Source organism: Pleurodeles waltl, chromosome 3_1 (genome assembly GCF_031143425.1).
Source record: "Pleurodeles waltl isolate 20211129_DDA chromosome 3_1, aPleWal1.hap1.20221129, whole genome shotgun sequence".
Lineage (NCBI taxonomy): Eukaryota > Metazoa > Chordata > Amphibia > Caudata > Salamandridae > Pleurodeles > Pleurodeles waltl.
The window spans coordinates 1,300,908,324-1,300,933,498 of record NC_090440.1 but is presented as its reverse complement, the minus strand read 5'-3'; the positions used below and the strand labels follow the sequence as shown (position 1 = coordinate 1,300,933,498).

Here is a 25,175-nt window from a genome sequence, read left to right as displayed (position 1 = left end):
TGTATGGAAAAATACTTGCCGCTTCTGCACTTCTAATGTGGCAGTGGCTAATGCTAATTTAAGCGTGAAGTGAAGTCAATATGCAAAACGAAGCTCATGGTCACCAATGTGACGGTGTGCTGCTAGGCTACAAGCAACATGGAGTCAGTGGTCAAAACGCAAACATCATTACATCTAGATTTCCTACTTTTTTGGTAGACTGGTCACAAAGAGGCATATTTGCAAAGTAGTTGTGCAACACAGTGCAGCAAGCAAAGTTGCTACTCTGTGTTGCACCGTCTGAAGAGAGCAGAACTGAACCGTGTCTTCAAAGAAATAGCATAGTTCTGTTCTCTTCATGGCCTGGGGCACGTTAGGCGGCCCTGCACGAACACAGGCATCCTTACGCTTATAGTGTGCGGGTGTCTACATTATGGTAAGGAAAGTTTTTGTGCATGAAGGAGTACCTCACAGCACAAAACCTATCCCTTGAGACATGTTTATCTTTGTATGTGTGATGCATGCAGCACACATGCATAGAGGAAGTAATGTGGAGAAATAAAGTTATTTCTCCTCATTAGGCAGCCTCAGGCAGTAGCACCATTTGGCGCAAAAACACTTCTAAAAGTCTTTGTAAATGCTGATTTGTTTCAAAATCCACTGGTGAATGCATGGGGATGCCCATGTACCACCCATCAAACACCGATCTGATGCAAATTATAACAAGCATCTCAATGTATTGAATTTCTTTTTCTTACAAAGGTTGCAAATTGACATTTGCATGGCTTAGTAAAACCCCAAAAAGATCTTGTATCACACAGTGTCAAAAAAGTGATGGAACCCGGTTGTAAAATCTTTGTAAATCTGGGCCTTTTTTAATATGGGTTTGAATCAAAATCCATGGGTGGATGCACATGAACAGTCAAGCCCCACCCATGGAACACCTAACTGACGGGAAGTAACGCAAGGGAGCTCAATCTGCTGTGTTACTTTTTCTCACTAACTAATTTGTGTGGCTTTGTAAATACCAAGAAGGATTTTGTGTTGTAGGCTACATAAAAAAGAGACGCAACCCTGATTCCAAGTCTTCGTAAATCTGTGCCTAAATATATTTGTTTCTGATCCAAAAATTAACAAGTTAAAACCACTTAATGGAACCAGGATGATGATAAAAACTAATATACAGCAGATGTGACTTTGGACCACCAGACCCACTTACCAAGTCAAGAATGTAATTTTTTGGGGTGTCACACCCCAAATACCCAACTCCTTAAGAACGCCTCTGCAAGCAGTGTGCAGGATGTCATGGGTCCAAATCTCATCTAGGCTCACTTGGCCTTTCATCCTTCTCATGGCCATAAAAACAACATCATAAATTGGGGAATGGTGAAATCTGTTATTGACATTGATAACAAATGGTATAAGTGTGGTAGGAAGCACTAAATAATACAAAAAGAGATTCCCCCTCCTTCTCCCACCCACTCCACTTGTCCTCATTCTTCTTCTCCTTCTAATTTATTCCCCCTCTTCTATCCCTCTCTGTCTTCCACCCTCACTCCTCCTCCATCTCTTCCCTCTTGCCTCCTCCCTCTCTCCTTTTGTCCTCATTCTCTCCTCCCTCTCTTCCCCCTCTCTTCCTCTTCGCTTCCCCCCTCCCTTTTTCTCCTCTAATTTTCTATAGAGGCCTTAACATGAATGCTGCATAAAGTGAAAAGCTGCCAAATTTGAGGGGTTGTATCATTTGGGGATGAGGGCCTAGTGCTCTTTACATTAGTTGCTTGACTTCCAGTAGATAGGTTGTCACAGAAAAGCTTCTCTGTGTCACCATTGATTTTCTCGTCTAGGACATGAAAGCATCTAATTAGAATTCACTGCTCCCATGGATACGCTGAAGGCCTTTTTTAATGAACTACGACGATTCGTAATTGTATTTATATATTGCTTCCTACTCCTGATGAGATGTTGAAGCGTTTTTCGGCGAGTAGCACACTACTCCAGAACCCAAGAGAAATTAGTGGTGGATATGAGTACAGTATCAATATTAGTATGAGTTAATTTGAGTGGAGGATATGTGAGTTTGTTAGTTGGATTGAATATAGTAATGGAGGTCTAGAGCAGGGAAGAATCCAGAAGTGTTAATTGAGAGTTTATAGTAATAGGATGAGGCTTGGAATGAGTAAAGGAGAGATGGAGGAGGGAAGAGTATGTGGAAAGGAGTTAGGGAGATCATAGTAGTACAAGGGGTTTTGGATGAGTCAAAGGTGAGATAAATGAGGGAGAATTTAGTAGGGTTGTTTGGGAGATCATAGTAATAAACTAAGGTTTGGGGTGAGCTAGATGTGGTAGAGGAGGGAAGAGCTTAGGCAGGGATACTTTGGAGAACAAAGTAGTAGAATGGGTTTGGGATGAGTCAGAGTGGGGATAGAGGATTGATTGGAGACATAGGGTGATGGGGAGACAGAGTAAAGCTTACGAGAGAGTAAATGTTATTTTATTGTTTATTTATTAATTCATTATTTTAATATTAAATATATATTTATGTACTTACTATTGTTTTTCTCTCTCTAGTACAGTAGGACTAGAGTAATAAATAAATAGATATGTAAATACATAGTAAAGGAATATATGTTTAAGGAATATAATAATGGGTATAATAATGAGATGTAAAGTTGTATTGTATAAACAGACTTTCAGGATTTGCAGTATTTGATGTTAATTAATAAGTGTACTTTTCTAACATTCATTTCTCATTCCTCAATTTTTCAGTAGCGGAATGCTTGCTGTTAAAATTAGTTAGGATAAAATTTGCTCATTGTGACATAAACAAAGAAAGCAGGGATTCATAAGTATCTAATATAACAACTTATCTAGGAGCTGTACAATGAGCTATGAACATGTTAAGCATAGAATAATATACAAATATATATGTATATACACCCAAATATACATATACACACCATGCACACACACATATATACATTTAATTCTGAGTAGAAATACATTTGTTAAGCAAGTTTAAAGAGAGTGTTTATTTTATTTTCATGAAATAGTAACTTTACATATTTCTTAAATAACTATACACATCTAGAATATACACATAATCCGATTATAAATATTTATCTACACAGGCATATGCAGTCCATTGGTGTTTGAATATGGTGGTTATGAAGGAAAGAGACAACTCTTGAGTAGTCTTCTGAAGACAAGATAGTTATTCGTGGAGCATATATTTGGGGTTAATGAATTCATAGTTTGGCTGCTTTAACAGAGACGGATATACCACCTATTGTCTTTTTCTTGTATGGTGGTGTTTTAAGGCGGGTGCCAATCTTGAGTGGAGGTTTCTTTGTTGAATGTATTTGGTGATTTTGTTTATGATGAAAAGTGGTCCTGTTCCACGTATAGCTTTGTGGGTGATCAAGGGCGCTTGAAGGTGGATCTTCTGGCAACTGGTAACCAGTGTAGTGCTGTCAAAGCAGGGGAATATGTGGGCTTCTGGTTTTCCATGTAATAGTAGCCTGGCAGCTGAGTTCTGAATACAATGTAGTTTTTTCATAGTAGATGTAGATGTAGATGATCCATGGTAGAGGTCATTGACATAATCCAGTTTAGATAGCACAAGAGAGATAGTAGCCTGCACCTTGTTAGGGAAGATGCGTCAGAGTCTTCAAGGTGATGAAGCTTGATGGTGCTAATTTGTCCACTTGAGCATTCATTGTTAACTTGGGGTCCAGGATAATTCCAAGGTTTTTAACTTCCTTAGATACTTGAGGAGGTGGTCCCAGACCGTCAGGCCACGCGCACAGTGGGTCATAATTCTTCCAGTCCCCCACATGAGTGTTTCCGTTTTGGAAGCATTCAATTTGAGATGGCTCCAAGTCATTCACTCATCAACTGCTCTGAGGCAACTGAAGATTTGTGAGTTTTTATTGTCTTTGGGGCATTCCAACTTAAGGAGTATTTGTCTGTCATCTGCATAGTTGTAGCATGTGAGTTGAAAATAATTAACCAATTCTGGTAATGACCTGTAGATGTTAAAAAGCATAGGTGAGATGATTGATCCTTGAGGGTCCCCTGCTTTTGTGAGGTAGGGGTTGGATGAGAAGGGGGAAGAATAGATTATATGTGTTCTATTTGAAGGTAGAATGTAATTCAGTCAAGTGCAGTCCCTTCTATGCCGGCTTCATAGAGTCTTTGAATTAGGGTGTAATGGACAACAGTATCAAAGGCAGCTGATAGGTCCAAGAGAAGTAGTGCAGCAACTCCATTGCGGTCAACTGTGTTTCTAAGTTCATCCCAGTTTGCTATGAGTGCAGATTCAGCGCCTCTTCCTGGGCGGAATCCAGTTTGGTAGTCTGAAAGTATGGAGTTGTCTTCAATGAATTGTGACATGTGGGCGAATGCAGCTCTTTTTATCAGTTGGCCCAGGAAAAGTCAATTTGTAATTGGTCTGTAGTTGTTGGAATCATGCAGGTCCAGGGTTGTTTTCTTTAATAACTGGTGTTATGCATGCCGTTTTCAGGTCTTTAGGAAAAGGTCTCGTAGTTAAAGAGGTATTGATGATTCTTCTTAACGTTGTGGTAGCAGAAGTAGATAAAAAAAAAATCTTGAAGATATGTGGTGGACAAGGGTCAGAAAGGCAGGCGGAAGGCCTGATTGCTTTGACCAAATCCATAAATTCACCATGTGATATTAGTTTGAAGGAGTGCAGAGGGCTGGGTTAGTTTATTCTTGGAGGGGATTTTAGGAAACTTGTTAGTGCTGATGGTTTTCTTTTGTTTTCACTAGGAGTCAATTGTGTCTGCCTTGGTTGTGTAATGAATTTCCAGTTTGTTCGTGAAATCTTGAGATTTTTTAAATTAATTGAGAATTTTATAAAATTCTTTAGTTGCAGATTTAGCATTTTGAATTCTGTCTGAGTAGTACCTTTTTTAGCTTTTTTGATTGATGATTTGTATATTCTGTTAACTTTGTGTAGCTGAAGTTTATCTTAAATGTTGTTTGTTTTGTGCCAGGTCAGATGCAGCCTTCTTGTTTGTTGCTTTATCTTTTTTTAGTTCTGTGTTTCTCCAAGGTGTTGTTTTTCTTTTGTCCTGTTTAGTTTTTCTGAGTGGTATTAGAATATCGAAAGCTTCCTGTAGCCACTCATAACGTTTTGGAACATAATTTATTGTATCTAGATCTGTGTTGGCTATTAGTTGTGTTTCTATGTCTTCAAAATTGAGTTTGTTCCATGGTCGATAGATGTATGTTTGAAAGGTGTTATGGGGTGTGTTGATTTGTGGTGTTTTATGTCATAAAGTTAACAAATGGTGGGCTGACCATGTGATTGGTGTGGCTTTTTGAATGGTAACTAGTCCAGGGCTTGCAAGAATGACATCTAAGATGTGTCCAGTGATGTGTGTGGGATTGTGTCAAATCTGATGTAGGTTCAATGTGACTAGACCAGTGGTGATAGCTTTTGGATGGGTCAAATTGGGATTGCCAAACCAAATGTTTAGGTCCCCAAGAATGCATAGGTTGGAGTATATTGTTATAAGGTTTGAGAATGTGTCTAGAACAGTGTCTGGAAATGTTGAATTGTTAGGTGGAGGTCTGTAAAGGAGGCGAAAGTTACAGGAGGAAGTTGGTGAAGGGTTGCATCTGGTGAGGAGGGCCTCACAACCGTGTATGGGAATGTTGTCTGTTTCACTGAGATTTATTGCTTGTTTGGATATAATAGTTAGACTACCTCCTCTTCTGCCTATACAGTTTTGTGTGATGGTTTGATAGCCTGGAGGAACGGCTTCATGTAACACTGGGGCCATGTCATCTCCCAACCATGAGTCTCTTATGAATAGTTAGTCAGGTTGTGTCAGTGAGCAGGTCGAATATGTGAAGCTTATTTTTTTTAGAGAGATTGAGCATTTACGAGCAGGCAGTTTAGAAAATGTGCGTTAGTGTGTCAGTGTCATTTTGTTTTGGAGAAGGGTGAGCAGTATATTTAGAGCTTGTAGCAGGTGTGTTGTTAGATGTGATAACTGTACGAGGGTCACAATAGAACTGTTTCTCCTTATAATGTTCCTCATCCAGCAGGCTTAGAAGGCATTTTGTTGGGTCTGTGTGTTTTGGTGGTGGACTTGGTGGATGAGAGTTACATGATGAGTTTAGTGCTTTTTGTAGAGTAGCCTTATTATGTAATAGACAAGGGGATGTGGCATTGTTAAGAGTGGCCTGATTATTTTGTTTGCGTCTGTTTAGTGTGGAAGGAGTATGGGTTAGGGGTGGTGGAGGAGCACGTGGATTATAGTGTAAAGCTTTAAGTTGTGCAATGGATGTGAGGCGGGTGAATGAATGTAGATGTGTTGGAGTGCCTGTGGTAGATGTTTGTGAAGAGTGAGAATTTAGGAGTAAAGATGGTTCAGGATTTGTATTATTTGTGTAGTCATGAGGGTGGGAGTCGGTGTGACAGAAAGTATAATGAAAGTTTGTGTTATTTTGATGGGCTGACGTGTGTGTTTGTTTTGTTTTTGTGTAGTAGTGAGAGGAGATAATGACGTAGTGGTTTTCTGCAAAGGATTTGTATGTGAATTAGTGCTGGTGAGTGGTATTAGAATATTACAAGGGGTGTTGATGTGTGTAGGAGATGGGTGTATGAAGTGTGTAAGAGGGGATGGACAGGAGTTAGGGGTATTTGTGTTAGATTTGATCACTGGAAGAGGTAATATGTGTGGTGGAATGAAGTATAAGGATTGTATGGTTGTGTGTAATTGGTGTAGGGGGTGTTTGGATGGTGTGAGGGAAGGCTGAGTTTTGGTTTTGTCATGATTAAAAGGAGTCTGGCAGGAGCAAATAGAGGCTTGTGCTGTTGGTTTGTATGAAGGGGAGTGTGTTTGTGGATGACTCAAAGTAATGTATAATGTGGTTTTGTGTTGAGGGGGCGATGGCTGGATGTGTTAGTGGTAATGGATAGAGTTGTGTTTGGTGTGAGAATGAAGGTGTCTTAATGTTGTAGTTGTGGAGGATATGTGTATAGGTGTGGTATGTGGGGTTTTGGGATGGTTGATGAGACATTGCAATCTGTATGTGGTCTGTTTGTGGCGCATGAGTTCAATGCTTTTGTTGATATTGTGTTTGGATGTTGGAGGATGTGTAGGGAATAACGTATTTTCTGGTAAATGGAAAATTGGGCAGCATTTCTGGCCCTAGGCCCGACCCGGCCCGAACAGGCCCAAACAGACAACTGCCTTTGTCCTCTCTGTCCTTAGCTGAGAGGCCCGGGCTGAGACGCCATGAGCCCTAGGCCTAAATAACCCTATTGGCCAATGGAACCCTATTTCATGAAATAACTTAGGCATACTTGGTTTTTTTTAAATGATTTTAAAAAGTGTGGTGCTGAGACGCGTTTAAACAACTCAGAAGAGTGGGCCAGATTCGCAAATTAATTTGCACCTTTGAGTTAACTTAACTTTTCATTTTCAGTGTGAAATATCCCACCCCTCATTTACAAAGTTAGAATTGGTGAAGTGCTGTATGCAAAGTGCAGTTACAAGTAAGGAAATACGACCAAATATTGTGGTATGTCTGCATTCACATTTCGTTGTAGAGTTGAGTTTGTGTCTAAACATTGCACTGGTATCTCCTTCCTGGAAAGGCTTTCAAATGTACAAGTGTCAAGGTCACAGTTAAATAATTTCCTAGTCTGGAAGTAGGGAGGAAGTTATAATTACAAAAGCACTTTTACTTTGTTTCTGCACACATAAATTTTCATCTGTAGGATACACCACTTTTGCAAATGCAAGTAATCCTAGCACACCCAAAACACTTACACAAGTCCTGTACTCACCAGACATGCCCCTACGTTTGCTGCACGTTAGCTCATGGGGGGTAACAGTTGGTGGGGTGTCAGGGCCTAGACAAGTGGGTGACAACAGGCGCGACAAGAGTAGGGGATTTATTTTGAGCCGAGGAACTCTCCCTTTTGAGGAGTTTCACTCTGAATCTGACCTTCCCTAAGGGCATTTTTTGCTACACAGGGCAGTAATGGCAGGGATTAGGAACCATTGGTGGCTGGGCGCCTCAGAACCATCTCATCCAATGCCAATGCATAATGACGTCCTCAGGGACCTTTAAGGTGGTTTCTTTTTTATAGGACAATAAGGGAAGATATGATACAACCAGTGGATACATTACGGACAAGATGAGAGGAAGACCTGGGGAATCCAATACCCGAGAGCGACTGGGAGACTTACCTAGACCGAGGCCCAAGTTATCATAGAAAGCCTGCTTCAAATTGATTAACTTAAATTCTCCACAAGGCGTACTTCACCCCGGGGAGGGTGAATAGGTATCTTAATACAGGATGAGTGACATTCCAGAGATGTGGGATGATTGGGGCCGAATTTCTACATATGTTCTAGAACTGCCCATTGACAGAGGCCTTTTGGGAGGAAATCACGGCTGCAGTTGTGGACAGTACACAGAAGGAGATCCCAAAATCCCTGAGGCATTGCCTGCGGAACTGGTTCCCGCACACCACTAAGACCAAAGTAACTAGCAGGTTTCAGTACTTGGCTTTCATACTTGCAAAGAGGGAAATAAGGAGGAATTGGAAAGGTGCTAGGGTACCCCAGGCTACGGTCTGGCCTAGGGAGCTTGAAAGATGGGCGATCTGCGAGAGACAGGTCCTGCTCTAAATGGCCAAGAAGAGGGCAGGGCTCACTGGAAGTGGGCAGGACCTGGTAGACACTGGTGGATTGTTTGAAAAACCCAGATTCCCGATCCTGGGAAGTATCCCGTGGCGACCTGGGAGCACCGACCCTCTGATTAGGGCAACTACTGTGGTACTCCTAGCAAACAATGATCGATGCACTTTCCCAGGAGTACTTGCGGTATTCTTTCAAGATTTTTTAAAAGTTTCAAACTTCTTTAAAAGTATAAGTAACGCTACAATAGAAACCTTCTTCTTTCAGCCTAGATTTTTGTGGGTAGGATCATAGATATATCATATCGAACAATTTCAGTTGGAATCTACATTTGATGTGGAAATTCTGCAGACAGTAATCCACACATGGGCAAAACAATCATGCCAAGATTTATAGGTGGAGATACAGCTACTTATAGGTACAATCAAAGTTCCAGCCAGTAGGTCAATAATAGTTCCTTTCATGAAAAGAGAAACTTAAGATAAGAAGTTGATGGGTGCACTAAGGAAATCTATGGTGGGTGGTTGTTACCTTCTGACACAGTCATAGATATTTAATATTTGAAACATCAAAGAAGAAGGCATAGTAGAAGAGAACTTTAGATGAAAATATAGGTGAAGACTCATAAATAGCTCTACTGTGGAAGTTGCCTTACAAAGGGCCAGGATTAGTTTTCAGCCTAGCATTTGGAATAAAGGCACACTGCAAAGTCACAGAGACTTCATCTATGGTGTTATTTTGTGATAGGTGGTCTGATGTCAAGCAATTGTGTAGCATCAAAAGAAAGGAAGGTCATTCAATTGGTGAAGGCAACAGAGAAAGGCTTGTTTATTGAAGAATGGGTGCTTGCCAATTGGCTAAGTATCTTGCCCTTCATTCAGTGAAACCAGGGCAAAACAACAGAATGTTTAGTGTGACGTGGCTTAATCTAGTATTTAAAGTTAATGATGTTGTTCTGAGTAACAATGGAACGCAAGGATAAAAAAACATATATCCAGGTTTTGTTTGTTCCTGCAGTAAACTGTTTCAAAGGTGATTGATGGTAGGTGGGTTCATGCAACTGTTATATGTTTTATCATTTTAATTATGAAGTATTAATGAATCTTTGTGGAAGTTCCACTTGATCACTTGAAAATTATTTCTACTTGATCCAGGAGATACATACAGGTGTTTGGAAGTTGATCTATACATGCAACCAAAGAAGAAACAATTAAAATTCTACTCGATAAATAGAAAATGCATCTTGAAGCTTAGATGCTAGAAGCCTGATAGGAAATGTAACTGGAATTTTCTCTATCACTGCAATGGATGTCAACATTTCAGTTTATGTGATCCTTTAAAAAATAGGATTTTAATAACACTAAAATAAATTTTGTGGTGGGAAGTAATTCTACCACGCTCCACTCTATATTACTCAGTTCAGATACTGACGGAGTAACTGAACCACTGAGAGGATTGTTTAGAGCATTATTTGTATTTTGTTGTGTTATTTTAATTATCATGAAAAATGGGTGCTCCTTCTAGAATGTGCATTAAGTGTCTCCATGGAAGGGAGCAGCCAGCCTAAAATCTGTAATGTTCTGTGGCACCTTTCTAAGCACTATTTGTTAGTGATAATACACAAGCCTTCATGTTTGGTTGCTTCATCATTGAATTAACACTTACCTGTGGTTTTTGTTGCAGGTGTCAATATTTGTACCAGTGGCAGTGCCACTTCCTGTGAAGACTGCCTCTTCATTCACCCCCAGTGTGCCTGGTGTGCAAAGGAGGTAAACATTATAATTCCAAATGCTATTGAGTACCCTTTCTAACAAACCCTTTGTCTGCTTGCCTCATTTAGACATGAGCGGATCTTAAGTTATCTGTCAACAGAGCCGCCGCTGGCTCCTACGAAGGTTGGATTAGGGCCTGGTTAGGATGAATGGTGTAATTTATTTTTTTCTTGTCTGACACGGCCAGGAAAGCCCTGGCTGTGAGGGACATCAACCAATGTCCCCACACCCTATGAGAAAACCTCCAGAGTGTGGGGTGGGGTGAAGGGGTGGGAGTTATTGTTTTTGTGTTTCTGGAAGGAAAACAAAAACATTTAAAAAGGTTGATGAATGGTCATCAAAACTGACAGTGGCCGTTCACCAAACCTTTTGCACTTCGAAAAGAACTGCCATGATGGCGATTCCTTTCAGTGTAGAGAGATGACTGCCAGGCTGGTGGTCATCTCTAAATTTGGTGGATGGTAGTCCGTAGGGTGGTGGATGAAATGTTCTTTGCTACCTTGACTGATGAAGTACCATTTGTTAACTATCAATCTGGCCCTAGGTCATTCAAAACAGAGCTCAAGCCCAATATTTTCTGTTAAGCTTCTGTCTGTAACTTGATGTTAGGTTTTAGTTATTCTTTAGAAATAGAAAGTTCTTGAAAATGTTCATATTATTTATATACTTTTACACTACAAACTTAAAGATCTTTGCATCTAGTGAGCAAGTAGCAGACTTAATTGAAGTCAAAACATTAGTGTTGAGATTAAAGAGTTGTCTCTCTTTTGGAAAAGTGCCAAATTATTTCTTTCTGTGGATTTGAACATTAGTTTCAGTAGTTTTTAATTGAACTTTTGGCATCATTCTCATAGCACAAAGTAGGCCTGCCCACCTAACAATCCATCAAAATACAACCCTTATCCTCCAAAACCACTTTAAAGAAGAGGCACTTCATAGGCCTTCTGCCAGACCCCTTTGCCCCCTCTATTCAAACACCGTATTTCCCTTATTGTAGGCATTCGCCTAACTCTTTCTTCTCAATGATCTGTCTTTCCCTAGCTATCAGCCCTAGAACTCTTTGTGCATGTTAGGCCTCTGTAGTCTTGATTGAGGTAGACATGACCCTGATTCCACAGTTTGACAGTTGTTTGCTGTCTGATAAGCTATAGGCTAGTTTTCATGGTGCAACAATTTGTATACCCTCTGTAGCCACTGGTCCGTTGTTGTGATTTGGTAGTACCCCCACACGGACAGGATTATCTGGTTTACCGTTAGCAAAAGATATGAGGTTTCCCGTCATTGATTAGAGCAAATTAATCATCCTCAGATGGCACACCCAAAGTTAACAGTTCAGGACATCTTTCAACCCCATTCCCAATTTCTTGAGCAATATTGGTGACATACCTCTGCTTAGAATTTTTCCAGCTTTGCACAGCTCAATGTGATATGTAATATAGTGGCAGTTCCTCCATAGTTTCTCCAGCTCTTGTCTGATTTTGTTGTGTTTGTTATATATAGCATAAATGGTGTGTAGTGCCACCTTTATACAATTTGTGTATTGCCTCTTCCCTTCAGCCTGTCTTGCATAGTTATTAGCTTGCTGAAAAATTTCCTCACACTGCTTAATGATGTTAAGCTCTTTTTCCCATTGCAGTTGGTAGGGGAAATAAATGTTAAACTAGTGTGACTTAAGGATCTCATGTATTTTGGCTAAAAGGTTCATAGTTGAGGAGATGGACTGCAGGGATTGCTCACATGGTGTGAGATCCCTGGTAGCCTCCTGCTTTACATCTGGCTGTAGAGCGCATTGTTTTATTTGCAAATAATGTTAGTGTTATGATTCATGGTTTCCATACTCATGTTTGCCTGCATTGCATTGAAGGTTGTGATTATTATTTTAATAATGAGATCACAATGTCTAAAAAATATCTCTAGTCACTCTCGGAATGCCAGTCATAATTATTAAATCGCTATGTGAAGTCAGTTTTGTGGAACAGTCGAGTAAATAGGTACAGATGGGAAATCAGGCCAGTATTACAAGTCAAGCGCCCTGTCCCTCCAGCTTGGGTCTCACGAAGGGCAAGAGGTATTCATTCCTTCCTTATTGTGCTTTCACTACCAGAGAGACCTTCAAAAGTGGCCTCATAGCCAGGTTTTGTTCTACAAAGCACCATAGGCTATATTTCTCTCCATTAACCATCCAGTCATGTAATGAAGCAGAGAGGCCTGTTAGTAACCAAGAAGTCAGGGACCCTCCTCAGTCCTCCCTGTTTATGGCGGTGCATTTCTTCCAAATTAATGTGTTTTTTTTCTGACCTAAATAAAAGTATTGCAAATATCTTCGAGATAGGGTACCTCATGGTGCTTGAAGGGCAAGGGGAGATCTTGAAACAAAGGTTTCGGTAAGAACATCCTCATTAAGGCTGTGATTAATCTTATCCATGAGTGTGTGTAAATCTGCCACAGAAGGATGCACCCTTTAACCTGCCTCAACAGGGCCATTAGTTTTCAGCTGCACAGATACATAACATAGGTGTCAGCCTGATATGCCAATATTGTATACATGCTGTTGATCTCTTAAAAGCCTACTGGCTTGATGACTGTTCATAAATCAGAGCTCACTGGCTAATGCCAGTCCCTCAGTTTTAGTGAGATTTATATAGAGCCCCTCTACTACATTATACACCTCCAACTCAAACAACAACTCTTGTTGTGGTTCCTTCGGAGACACCAGTATATCCTTTGTGAAGCTTGAAGGTATCAATCCTCTGGCTAATGCTCCTGATAAGGGATTGTTGGTAATTTTTTGCAAGTGCAGTAAGTAAAGGGAGCAACTTGTCCCTCGTCTGATGTTAATTTGTCTTGAGAGTAGGCCATTCAGATTGATTCTAGCCCAGGAAGGCTTATAGGTAGCCAGCACCCAGCCCCATCACCAGCAGAATATCAGCCATCATCTTCCAGTTCACACAGACAAATGCTTTCTCTGCATGCAAGGAGAGAAGGCCCATATCTCTTCTATTTTCCTGGCTATGTCTCTAGGATGCATGGCTTTTTTGGTATTATCACTAGTATTGCATTTATGGATGTAGCTGACCTGATCCTCATTTTTTAAAGTGAGCTATACCTTATCTAGCATGGCAGCTAAAAAACTTCAGAAAGATTTCTGCTATGATGTTCACCATTTACTTTTGTTCGATTTGAAGCTTGTGATGTTAAATCTTTGTTGGACTTAGCTAGTAAGAATCAATGCTTCTGCAATAGCATGCATTACCTCATACACCACAGCAAGCCCAATAAAACTTCCATTAGCAATGGGATTGACTGTCCAGTGAAAGTTTTGTAGAAGGCTGCAGAAACCCCTACAGTGTTGTCAACATCTTTAGGCTTTCTATCAGTACTTCCTCCTTGGCTATTAGCTTATTCTCTCTCTGCCTCAGGCACCCAAAGTTGGGTAGTTACACTCTACCCAAATATATGCACCTGTCTTGTGTGCTAAAAAGGTGTGCCATGTATAGTGCCTTGATGGAAACTGTGGAAGGCCCAGAGTTTGCCAGCCTCCACTCTTCACCTCTCATCTTGAATCTCTGTTATATAGCTTCATACTTGGCTTGGCCTTAATCTTTTGCCTAAGAATCTATCTGTCCTGTTACCTCCCTCATGAAAATGTGTGCCTGGCCCAGCCAATGTGTTGTTGGCTTTGTTCTTTTCAATAGAATGTATCTGTTTCAAACTTTCCTTTTTGATAGGTTAATTTTAGTCCTTGTCTCTGCCTCGTCTCTTGGTCCCTAAGCTCCAGTGTAAATTTAGATTAGAGTGCCATCATTATTGCTTTTTGGGGTCTGTGGCATCTTGTATGGATGAACCCTAATTACTACCTTCAGGGTATCCCACAGGAGTCCCTTGCTCACCTCTGCTCTATCTTTCTGAGCTGTATATCAGTTGTCTTATTTCATTGATGGCCACCAAATCCTCTCATTTAACTGCCGTGTCCTCCTACAGCTGGGTCTCCCCAATGTGTGCTGAGAGAGGAGAAAAGGACCATATCTCTCCTATCTGTTAATGGACCATGGCAAGACTGTGTTGGCAAGCTCTAGCCAACTGCCTGTAGTATGTCCAAAGAAATTTGTCTGTAAATAGATAATCAGTTTGGGCATATGTCCGAGAAATGGGATTCATCTACTGTATATATGTGGTATTTCCATAGCACAAACGTAGCCAAAAGGCAGTGAAACACTCTACAGTGTCAAAGACAAGCATAAGGTCAATGAGTGATATGACAGCCAATATGTGGACTGTTAATTCATTGTTACGTAGTATCCTTTCAAGAGGTGTTTCTTAAACTCTTCTAAATCGGAGCGCCATTGGAGTAGGGCTGATGGACATGGGGATGTTGTGCCAGATCCTAAACACATACATGGAAGAACTATCTCCTTGTTTTTTTCGATTTTAGAATGTGACAGAGTTCCTGAGGCTCAAGCAGCTGAGGGAAAGAGAAGAGATTGTGCACCGAGGTGGAAGCTCTTGTGTTTGCTGTACTAATTTTAATGCTTGGAGCTGATTAAAGGATACTTAACCTTAAAGAAGCTCAGATCCTTCCGTACTTAGATGGCGTTTGGTATGGATAGGCTTCTTGCTCCAGAGCTTGGGAGGAAACCCCCTCTCTCTGCCATCAACCTTCTAAAGTACAGATGTTCACTGTCTCCCCAACTGTCTTGGGGTTGGATTCCGGTAGGATGTGTTCTGCTGAGCTGCCGAGTCCCACAGTTGTCAGTCATGTTAGCAGAGCAGGGTAGGCTTTTTTTCTTCAGACTCTAGGTCAGGCTTACCATATGCTACCTCACAGATAGTGCTAGCTTGCTACTCAACTCTGTAGTCAGATCCTAAAGATGTTGAATTGGGTGTAGACTCCTGACCTGCATCGTTACAGGGATCCCAGAGAACTTGTATCTGAATGGACTCTTGTCTATGAGCCCCAACTAAGATGGCTAGCATCTCATCAAGTGGGTTCCCAAGCATCGAAATAAACAATCAAGGGGATGGCTCACGTATGTAGCCATCAGGCCCCTCTGGTAAGTAGGATTTACTTAGCTGCTTGCATAACCTGCGTTTTCACCACCAGATGCTGACAGTTACCCACCAGCACCCTCAGAGCCTACAGTTTCTCCACCACCTCACCTGTTTCCGCCTTTCTGCCCTGGGATGATAAGGGGCTTCCCTTACCCTTCAATCAACCACCTTAGTCTCAGTAGTGGCTCCAGTAGAGTCAGGATAGAGCAGATTACACAGTTTGTTTCTTCCACCTGTACTAGATTAGCATCTCTAAACAGCCTCACATTTGTAATACGGTCTTTTATCTAATACAGCTGCACTTGTGCAGAGGGGCCACTGTTCCAGCCTTTTGAAGTTTAGGGGTCCTAGCAACTTTACCTTAGCTGCTTCACCTGCATTCTGGTATCCTAGCATATCGCTCATTGCTTCCCTGAATTCTAGCAGTCTGCCATCTTAAGGTTCCTGGTGTGCCACACTATCAGCAAGAGGGATACACACCACAACTGCAGCTTTCTCTTAGTTAGACTCAGGTTTCTTTGTCCTCTCTGGCATTGTCTTGTTGACACCACCTCGGTATCATATGGTTGGCGACTAACTTGAGATCAAGCAGGACACCTGTACATCTGCCATTTTGCAGACCTGCCAGGCCCCATTGGATTTGACCTTCAATGACTACATCAAAAATTACACCCTTTCAAATCAAATTTTCTGATTCATCTGATGATATGGGGATTATAGTAATATTTTTTGCCTTGAACTTTAGGCACTAACAATAAATGCAGTTCTTGAAAAACCCATTTATTTCTTACATTGTTGATCATTCATCTATTTCCGGTAAAGAAATCCCATGTAGAACTGTGCCACCTCAGTTATATGTATTCTTTTAATTTGTATTATAGAATTCTACATCATGTTCTGTTGCAGACACCTCAGGTCACTGCGAAACAAACTTGAGTTCATGGGCACAATTCTATAAGACTGGTGAAGTAGTAACTGAGAGATACACATAGGAATGGGTCAAGACTGTAATACAAAATGTATATATGTGTATATCAGTGGACTTCAAAGAATATTCCAGCTCGTTATCAACATGCTGTGGTAAGTATTACACAATGAGAAGTTAAGAACTGTTGTAAAATTCCTTTAGTTTGTTCTTGAATAAATGTACTCACAACTTCGAAAGACTCCATCCACTGCCAAAAAAGGCTGTTAGCAACACTCCAGAACCGACAGAGAGATTCAAGGAGGTTCAGCCCATAGATGCATGCTGTATGTTGAAAACTTCTTTGAATAACATAGCTTTGTTGTTTTTTCCTACTTTCCAGAGTTGTAGCCCTTGCATCACGAAGGACTTGTTCAAAATCGATTAAAATATTGAGACTGAAAAAAACCATGTGGTGAAGTCCTTCATTAATGCTCTTTCCTCAGCAGTCACTTCTAGATAAGCTTTTCCTTGAAGCCATTTGCTCTCTCATCTGCTGTTTGAAATCTATCATTAGACAGCAGAGCATTCATTTCTCAATTTGCTTTAGCACTGACAGCTTGTGCCTGGTGTGCTTGTAAACAAAAAGAAAGGGAAATAAAATTAGATCACTAGTCAGAAATTAAATTGTATTATAAATTTGTGAAATGGACAGACTGGAGTGCAGAAAGGTGTAAACTTAATTAGGTACACTTTGAGAGGAGATCAGCTCATGGCCTTCTCTAAAATGTGAAGTAAATTTAGATTATTGGAATCAGACAGTTCAGACTACTAGAAATTAATGCAATAGATTGAGAATTTAAAGAAAATTTAATGATCCATCTACAAACTAATATGTAGGGCTACATTCTTAAGAGAATATTGAATGCAGATATTTATTTATATTCTACTTAAGCGTTATTTAACTGAATCAGTCAAATCAACATGGAAATATTTAGAAACTGCCAATACTACTAGTTTGAATACCTTGATTATGAAATTACAACTTCAGAATGGGATATGTTCCTATCACCTAACCCAGTGGTTCGTAGCCGTTTGACTTCTGTGGACCACCGCTTTATCATTATTGGAACATGGGACACCCACTGAATCATTACTGGAATGCACGGACCCCCCTAGCGAGTCATTACTGAAAACTGGGGACCTGTTAATAATATCACATTTTCTAAGAAGTCGGGGACCCCCTGAGGAGGCTTTGTGGACCCTCATGGATCCCCGGACCACAGGCTGGGAACCACTGACCTAACCTATATCATCTGAGTCATGTGTTCAGTAGACTAATCCAACACAAAGCTTACTATAGACGTTATTGGTGTCCCTTGGGCTGGAATGGGGACCCTAATGCTGCCCTGGCAACAATCCTCAAACCAGCCCCCCTCCCTTCATTTCCTCACACACTCTCTCTTTCCATCCATCCATTCCTTCTCTATCTCCTTCTTTCTTCTCCCTCTTTGATTGCTTTCTCTTCACCTGCCCTCTCCCGCTCTTTCATGCTCTCTCTTTCTCTCTCGCTCTCTCTCTCTCTATCTTGAATGCTCCCTGTGTCTCCTGCAATTAACCTTAGGGACCTAAAAAAAATTGTCAGAGTCACCAGGGCTTTCAAAATCAGCCTCTAAGAGCTCCAGTATCCCCAGGAAATGCCTAGTGGAACAAAAGACCTGCCTGGCCCTGGTTGCCCTAAAAAATGAAGAAATAAATAATGTCAAGAAGAGACATATGTTTGAAGCATTATAAAGTAATCTGCACTCTTAAGCTCCTGTTTCTCAAATGTCCACAAATGTTACTAACGAATGATCATTAATACCCTGAACCACTAACAATAGATAAAAAGTTAATTTTATTGCACGAGCATCTACGTTCCATGTGCAGAGGTCTCCATTTAAATTGTGACTTCAAAAAGCTGCCACTCTAGGAAAGAAAGTAATCTTGTTTAATTTGAAATGAGACCGTTATTTAAACATCAATAGCAGGATAAAGGAATTAGGGCACCACATTAGAAAACGTAATTGTCAGCAAGAAACACGCTTTAATTTTAAAAGAAATACTTTGGGAAAAGTTTGATCCTTGTTTGACCAATAACCACTGAAGGTCATAAATAGTGATTACAAATGGAAAACTAGATGGGAGAAATTACCTGAACTTTATTATCTGTGGTCTGAAGAGTGTATTTACACTCAGTCACTGTTTTATGTGTATTAGTATGTTGTTTAACCCCTTCGCTGCCAGGCCTTTTCCCCCTCCTGTGCCAGGCCTTTTTTTGCCTATTTGGGGCAGTTCGCGCTTAGGCCCTCATAACTTTTTGTCCACATAAGCTAACCAAGCCAAATTTGCGTCCTTTTTTTCCAACATCCTAGGGATTCTAGAGGTACCCAGACTTTGTGGGTTCCCTTGAAGGAGGCCAAGAAATTGGCCAAAATACAGTGAAAATTTCGTTTTTTTCAAAAAAATTGGAAAAAGTGGCTGCAGAAGAAGGCTTGTGGATTTCCCCCTGAAAATGGCATCAACAAAGGGTTTGCAGTGCTAAACTCAGCAGCTTCCTAGCTTTCAGGAACAGGCAGACTTGAATCAGAAAACCCAATTTTTCAACACAATTTTGGCATTTTACTGGGGCATACCCCATTTTTGCATTTTTATTGTGCTTTCAGCCTCCTTCCAGTCAGTGACAGGAATGGGCATGAAACCAATGCTGGATCCCAGTAACCTAACCATTTCTCAAAAGTAGACAAAATTCTGAATTCAGCAAGGGGTAATTTGTGTAGATCCTACAAGGGTTTCCTACAGAAAATAACAGCTGAAAAAGAAAAATATTGAAATTGAGGTGAAAAAACCATAAATTTTTCTCTACGTTTTACTCTGTAATTTTTCCCTGCAATGTCAGATTATGGAAAGCAATATACCGTTACGTCTGCTGGACTCCTCTGGTTGCGGGGATAAATAGGGCTTGTAGGTTCATCAAGAACCCGAGGAACCCAGAGACAATAAATGAGCTGCACCCTGCAGTGCGTTTTCATTCTATACCGGGTATACAGCAATTCATTTGCTGAAATATAAAGAGTAAAAAATTGCTATCAAGAAAACCTTTGCATTTCCAAAAAGGGCACAAGATAAGGTGCTGAGGAGCAGTGGTTATTTGCACATCTCTGAATTCCGGGGTGACCATACTAGCATGTGAATTATAGGGAATTTCTCAAATAGATGTCTTTTTTACACACTCTCCTATATTTGGAAGGAAAAAATGTAGAGAAAGACAAGGGGCAATAGCACTTGTTTTGCTAATCTATGTTCCCCCAAGTCTCCCGATAAAAATGATACCTCACTTGTGTGGGTAGGCCTAGCGCCCGCAACAGGAAACGCCCCAAAACACAACGTGGACACATCCCATTTTTTTTAAAGAAAACAGAGGTGTTTTTTGCGAAGTGCCTACCTGTAGATTTTGGCCTCTAGCTCAGCCGGCACCCAGGGAAACCTACCAAACCTGTGCATTTCTGAAAACTAGAGACCTAGGGGAATCCAAGGAGGGGTAACTTGTGGGGCTCGGACCAGGTTCTGTTACCCAGAATCCTTTGCAAACCTCAAAATTTGGCTAAAAAAACACATGTTCCTCACATTTCTGTGGCAGAAAGTTCTGGAATCTGAGAGGAGCCACAAATTTCCTTCCACCCAGCGTGCCCCCAAGTCTCCCGATAAAAATGATACCTCACTTGCGTGGATAGGCCTAGCGCCCGCGACAGGAAACACCCCAAAGCGCAACGTGGACACATCCAAAATTTTGGAAGAAAACAGAGGTGTTTTTTGCGAAGTGCCTACCTGTAGATTTTGGCCTCTAGCTCAGCCGGCACCTAGGGAAACCTACCAAACCTGTGCATTTCTGAAAACTAGAGACCTAGGGGAATCCAAGATGGGGTGACATGCGGGGCTCGGACCAGGTTCTGTTAGCCAGAATCCTTTGCAAACCTCAAAATTTGGCTAAAAAAACACATGTTCCTCACATTTCTGTGGCAGAAAGTTCTGGAATCTGAGAGGAGCCACAAATTTCCTTCCACCCAGCGTTCCCCCAATTCTCCCGATAAAAATGATACCTCACTTGCGTGGGTAGGCCTAGCGCCCGCGACAGGAAACACCCCAAAGCGCAACGTGGACACATCCAAAATTTTGGAAGAAAACAGAGGTGTTTTTTGCGAAGTGCCTACCTGTAGATTTTGGCCTCTAGCTCAGCCGGCACCCAGGGAAACCTACCAAACCACCTGTGCATTTCTGAAAACTAGAGACCTAGGGGAATCCAAGATGGGGTGACTTGCGGGGCTCGGACCAGGTTCTGTTACCCAGAATCCTTTGCAAACCTCAAAATTTGGCTAAAAAAACACATGTTCCTCACATTTCTGTGGCAGAAAGTTCTGGAATCTGAGAGGAGCCACAAATTTCCTTCCACCCAGCGTTCCCCCAACTCTCCCGATAAAAATGATACCTCACTTGCGTGGGTAGGCCTAGCGCCCGCGACAGGAAACACCCCAAAGCGCAACGTGGACACATCCAAAATTTTGGAAGAAAACAGAGGTGTTTTTTGCGAAGTGCCTACCTGTAGATTTTGGCCTCTAGCTCAGCCGGCACCCAGGGAAACCTACCAAACCTGTGCATTTCTGAAAACTAGAGACCTAGGGGAATCCAAGATGGGGTGACTTGCGGGGCTCGGACCAGGTTCTGTTACCCAGAATCCTTTGCAAACCTCAAAATTTGGCTAAAAAAACACATGTTCCTCACATTTCTGTGGCAGAAATTTCTGGAATCTGAGAGGAGCCACAAATTTCCTTCCACCCAGCGTTCCCCCAAGTCTCCTGATAAAAATGATACCTCACTTGCGTGGGTAGGCCTAGCGCCCGCGACAGGAAACACCCCAAAGCGCAACGTGGACACATCCTAAATTTTGGAAAAAAACAGAGGTGTTTTTTGCGAAGTGCCTACCTGTAGATTTTGGCCTCTAGCTCAGTCGGCACCTAGGGAAACCTACCAAAACTGTGCATTTCTGAAAACTAGAGACCTAGGGGAATCCAAGGAGGGGTGACTTGCGGGGCTCGGACCAGGTTCTGTTACCCAGAATCCTTTGCAAACCTCAAAATTTGGCTAAAAAAACACATGTTCCTCACATTTCTGTGGCAGAAAGTTCTGGAATCTGAGAGGAGCAACAAATTGCCTTCCACCCAGCGTTCCCCCAAGTCTCCCGCTAAAAATGATACCTCACTTGCGTGGGTAGGCCTAGCGCCCGCGACAGGAAACACCCCAAAGCGCAACGTGGACACATCCTAAATTTTGGAAGAAAACAGAGGTGTTTTTTGCGAAGTGCCTACCTGTAGATTTTGGCCTCTAGCTCAGCCGGCACCTAGGGAAACCTACCAAACCTGTGCATTTCTGAAAACTAGAGACCCAGGGGAATCCAAGGAGGGGTGACTTGCGGGGCTCGGACCAGGTTCTGTTACCCAGAATCCTTTGCAAACCTCAAAATTTGGCTAAAAAAACACATGTTCCTCACATTTCTGTGGCAGAAAGTTCTGGAATCTGAGAGGAGCCACAAATTTCCTTCCACCCAGCGTTCCCCCAACTCTCCCGATAAAAATGATACCTCACTTGCGTGGGTAGGCCTAGCGCCCGCGACAGGAAACACCCCAAAGCGCAACGTGGACACATCCAAAATTTTTGAAGAAAACAGAGGTGTTTTTTGCGAAGTGCCTACCTGTAGATTTTGGCCTCTAGCTCAGCCGGCACCCAGGGAAACCTACCAAACCTGTGCATTTCTGAAAACTAGAGACCTAGGGGAATCCAAGATGGGGTGACTTGCGGGGCTCGGACCAGGTTCTGTTACCCAGAATCCTTTGCAAACCTCAAAATTTGGCTAAAAAAACACATGTTCCTCACATTTCTGTGGCAGAAAGTTCTGGAATCTGAGAGGAGCCACAAATTTCCTTCCACCCAGCGTTCCCCCAACTCTCCCGATAAAAATTATACCTCACTTGCGTGGGTAGGCCTAGCGCCCGCGACAGGAAACACCCCAAAGCGCAACGTGGACACATCCAAAACTTTGGAAGAAAACAGAGGTGTTTTTTGCAAAGTGCCTACCTGTAGATTTTGGCCTCTAGCTCAGCCGGCACCCAGGGAAACCTACCAAACCTGTGCATTTCTGAAAACTAGAGACCTAGGGGAATCCAAGATGGGGTGACTTGCGGGGCTCGGACCAGGTTCTGTTACCCAGAATCCTTTGCAAACCTCAAAATTTGGCTAAAAAAACACATGTTCCTCACATTTCTGTGGCAGAAAGTTCTGGAATCTGAGAGGAGCAACAAATTGCCTTCCACCCAGCGTTCCCCCAAGTCTCCCGATAAAAATGATACCTCACTTGCGTGGGTAGGCCTAGCGCCCGCGACAGGAAACACCCCAAAGCGCAACGTGGACACATCCTAAATTTTGGAAGAAAACAGAGGTGTTTTTTGCGAAGTGCCTACCTGTAGATTTTGGCCTCTAGCTCAGCCGGCACCTAGGGAAACCTACCAAACCTGTGCATTTCTGAAAACTAGAGACCCAGGGGAATCCAAGGAGGGGTGACTTGCGGGGCTCGGACCAGGTTCTGTTACCCAGAATCCTTTGCAAACCTCAAAATTTGGCTAAAAAAACACATGTTCCTCACATTTCTGTGGCAGAAAGTTCTGGAATCTGAGAGGAGCCACAAATTTCCTTCCACCCAGCGTTCCCCCAACTCTCCCGATAAAAATGATACCTCACTTGCGTGGGTAGGCCTAGCGCCCGCGACAGGAAACACCCCAAAGCGCAACGTGGACACATCCAAAATTTTTGAAGAAAACAGAGGTGTTTTTTGCGAAGTGCCTACCTGTAGATTTTGGCCTCTAGCTCAGCCGGCACCCAGGGAAACCTACCAAACCTGTGCATTTCTGAAAACTAGAGACCTAGGGGAATCCAAGATGGGGTGACTTGCGGGGCTCGGACCGGGTTCTGTTACCCAGAATCCTTTGCAAACCTCAAAATTTGGCTAAAAAAACACATGTTCCTCACATTTCTGTGGCAGAAAGTTCTGGAATCTGAGAGGAGCCACAAATTTCCTTCCACCCAGCGTTCCCCCAACTCTCCCGATAAAAATGTTACCTCACTTGCGTGGGTAGGCCTAGCGCCCGCGACAGGAAACACCCCAAAGCGCAACATGGACACATCCAAAATTTTGGAAGAAAACAGAGGTGTTTTTTGCGAAGTGCCTACCTGTAGATTTTGGCCTCTAGCTCAGCCGGCACCTAGGGAAACCTACCAAACCTGTGCATTTCTGAAAACTAGAGACCTAGGGGAATCCAAGATGGGGTGACTTGCGGGGCTCGGACCAGGTTCTGTTACCCAGAATCCTTTGCAAACCTCAAAATTTGGCTAAAAAAACACATGTTCCTCACATTTCTGTGGCAGAAAGTTCTGGAATCTGAGAGGAGCCACAAATTTCCTTCCACCCAGCGTGCCCCCAAGTCTCCCGATAAAAATGATACCTCACTTGCGTGGATAGGCCTAGCGCCCGCGACAGGAAACACCCCAAAGCGCAACGTGGACACATCCAAAATTTTTAAAGAAAACAGAGGTGTTTTTTGCGAAGTGCCTACCTGTAGATTTTGGCCTCTAGCTCAGCCGGCACCCAGGGAAACCTACCAAACCTGTGCATTTCTGAAAACTAGAGACCTAGGGGAATCCAAGGAGGGGTGACTTGTGGGGCTCGGACCAGGTTCTGTTACCCAGAATCCTTTGCAAACCTCAAAATTTGGCTAAAAAAACACATGTTCCTCACATTTCTGTGGCAGAAAGTTCTGGAATCTGAGAGGAGCCACAAATTTCCTTCCACCCAGCGTGCCCCCAAGTCTCCCGATAAAAATGATACCTCACTTGCGTGGATAGGCCTAGCGCCCGCGACAGGAAACACCCCAAAGCGCAACGTGGACACATCCAAAATTTTGGAAGAAAACAGAGGTGTTTTTTGCGAAGTGCCTACCTGTAGATTTTGGCCTCTAGCTCAGCCGGCACCTAGGGAAACCTACCAAACCTGTGCATTTCTGAAAACTAGAGACCTAGGGGAATCCAAGATGGGGTGACATGCGGGGCTCGGACCAGGTTCTGTTAGCCAGAATCCTTTGCAAACCTCAAAATTTGGCTAAAAAAACACATGTTCCTCACATTTCTGTGGCAGAAAGTTCTGGAATCTGAGAGGAGCCACAAATTTCCTTCCACCCAGCGTTCCCCCAATTCTCCCGATAAAAATGATACCTCACTTGCGTGGGTAGGCCTAGCGCCCGCGACAGGAAACACCCCAAAGCGCAACGTGGACACATCCAAAATTTTGGAAGAAAACAGAGGTGTTTTTTGCGAAGTGCCTACCTGTAGATTTTGGCCTCTAGCTCAGCCGGCACCCAGGGAAACCTACCAAACCACCTGTGCATTTCTGAAAACTAGAGACCTAGGGGAATCCAAGATGGGGTGACTTGCGGGGCTCGGACCAGGTTCTGTTACCCAGAATCCTTTGCAAACCTCAAAATTTGGCTAAAAAAACACATGTTCCTCACATTTCTGTGGCAGAAAGTTCTGGAATCTGAGAGGAGCCACAAATTTCCTTCCACCCAGCGTTCCCCCAACTCTCCCGATAAAAATGATACCTCACTTGCGTGGGTAGGCCTAGCGCCCGCGACAGGAAACACCCCA

At 42.5% G+C, this 25,175-nt stretch overlaps 1 protein-coding gene across 2 annotated transcripts in view; it reads left to right on the top strand.

Moving 5' to 3' along the window:
• The window catches only part of ITGB5 (integrin subunit beta 5), a 626,222-nt gene that overhangs the window by 97,429 nt on the left and 503,618 nt on the right, over positions 1 to 25,175 (top strand). For both annotated transcript variants that reach the window (XM_069224638.1, XM_069224637.1), the window contains exon 2: positions 10,347 to 10,432. In XM_069224638.1, the coding sequence (XP_069080739.1) occupies positions 10,347 to 10,432 (86 nt within the window). The remainder of the gene's footprint in view (positions 1 to 10,346; positions 10,433 to 25,175) is intronic.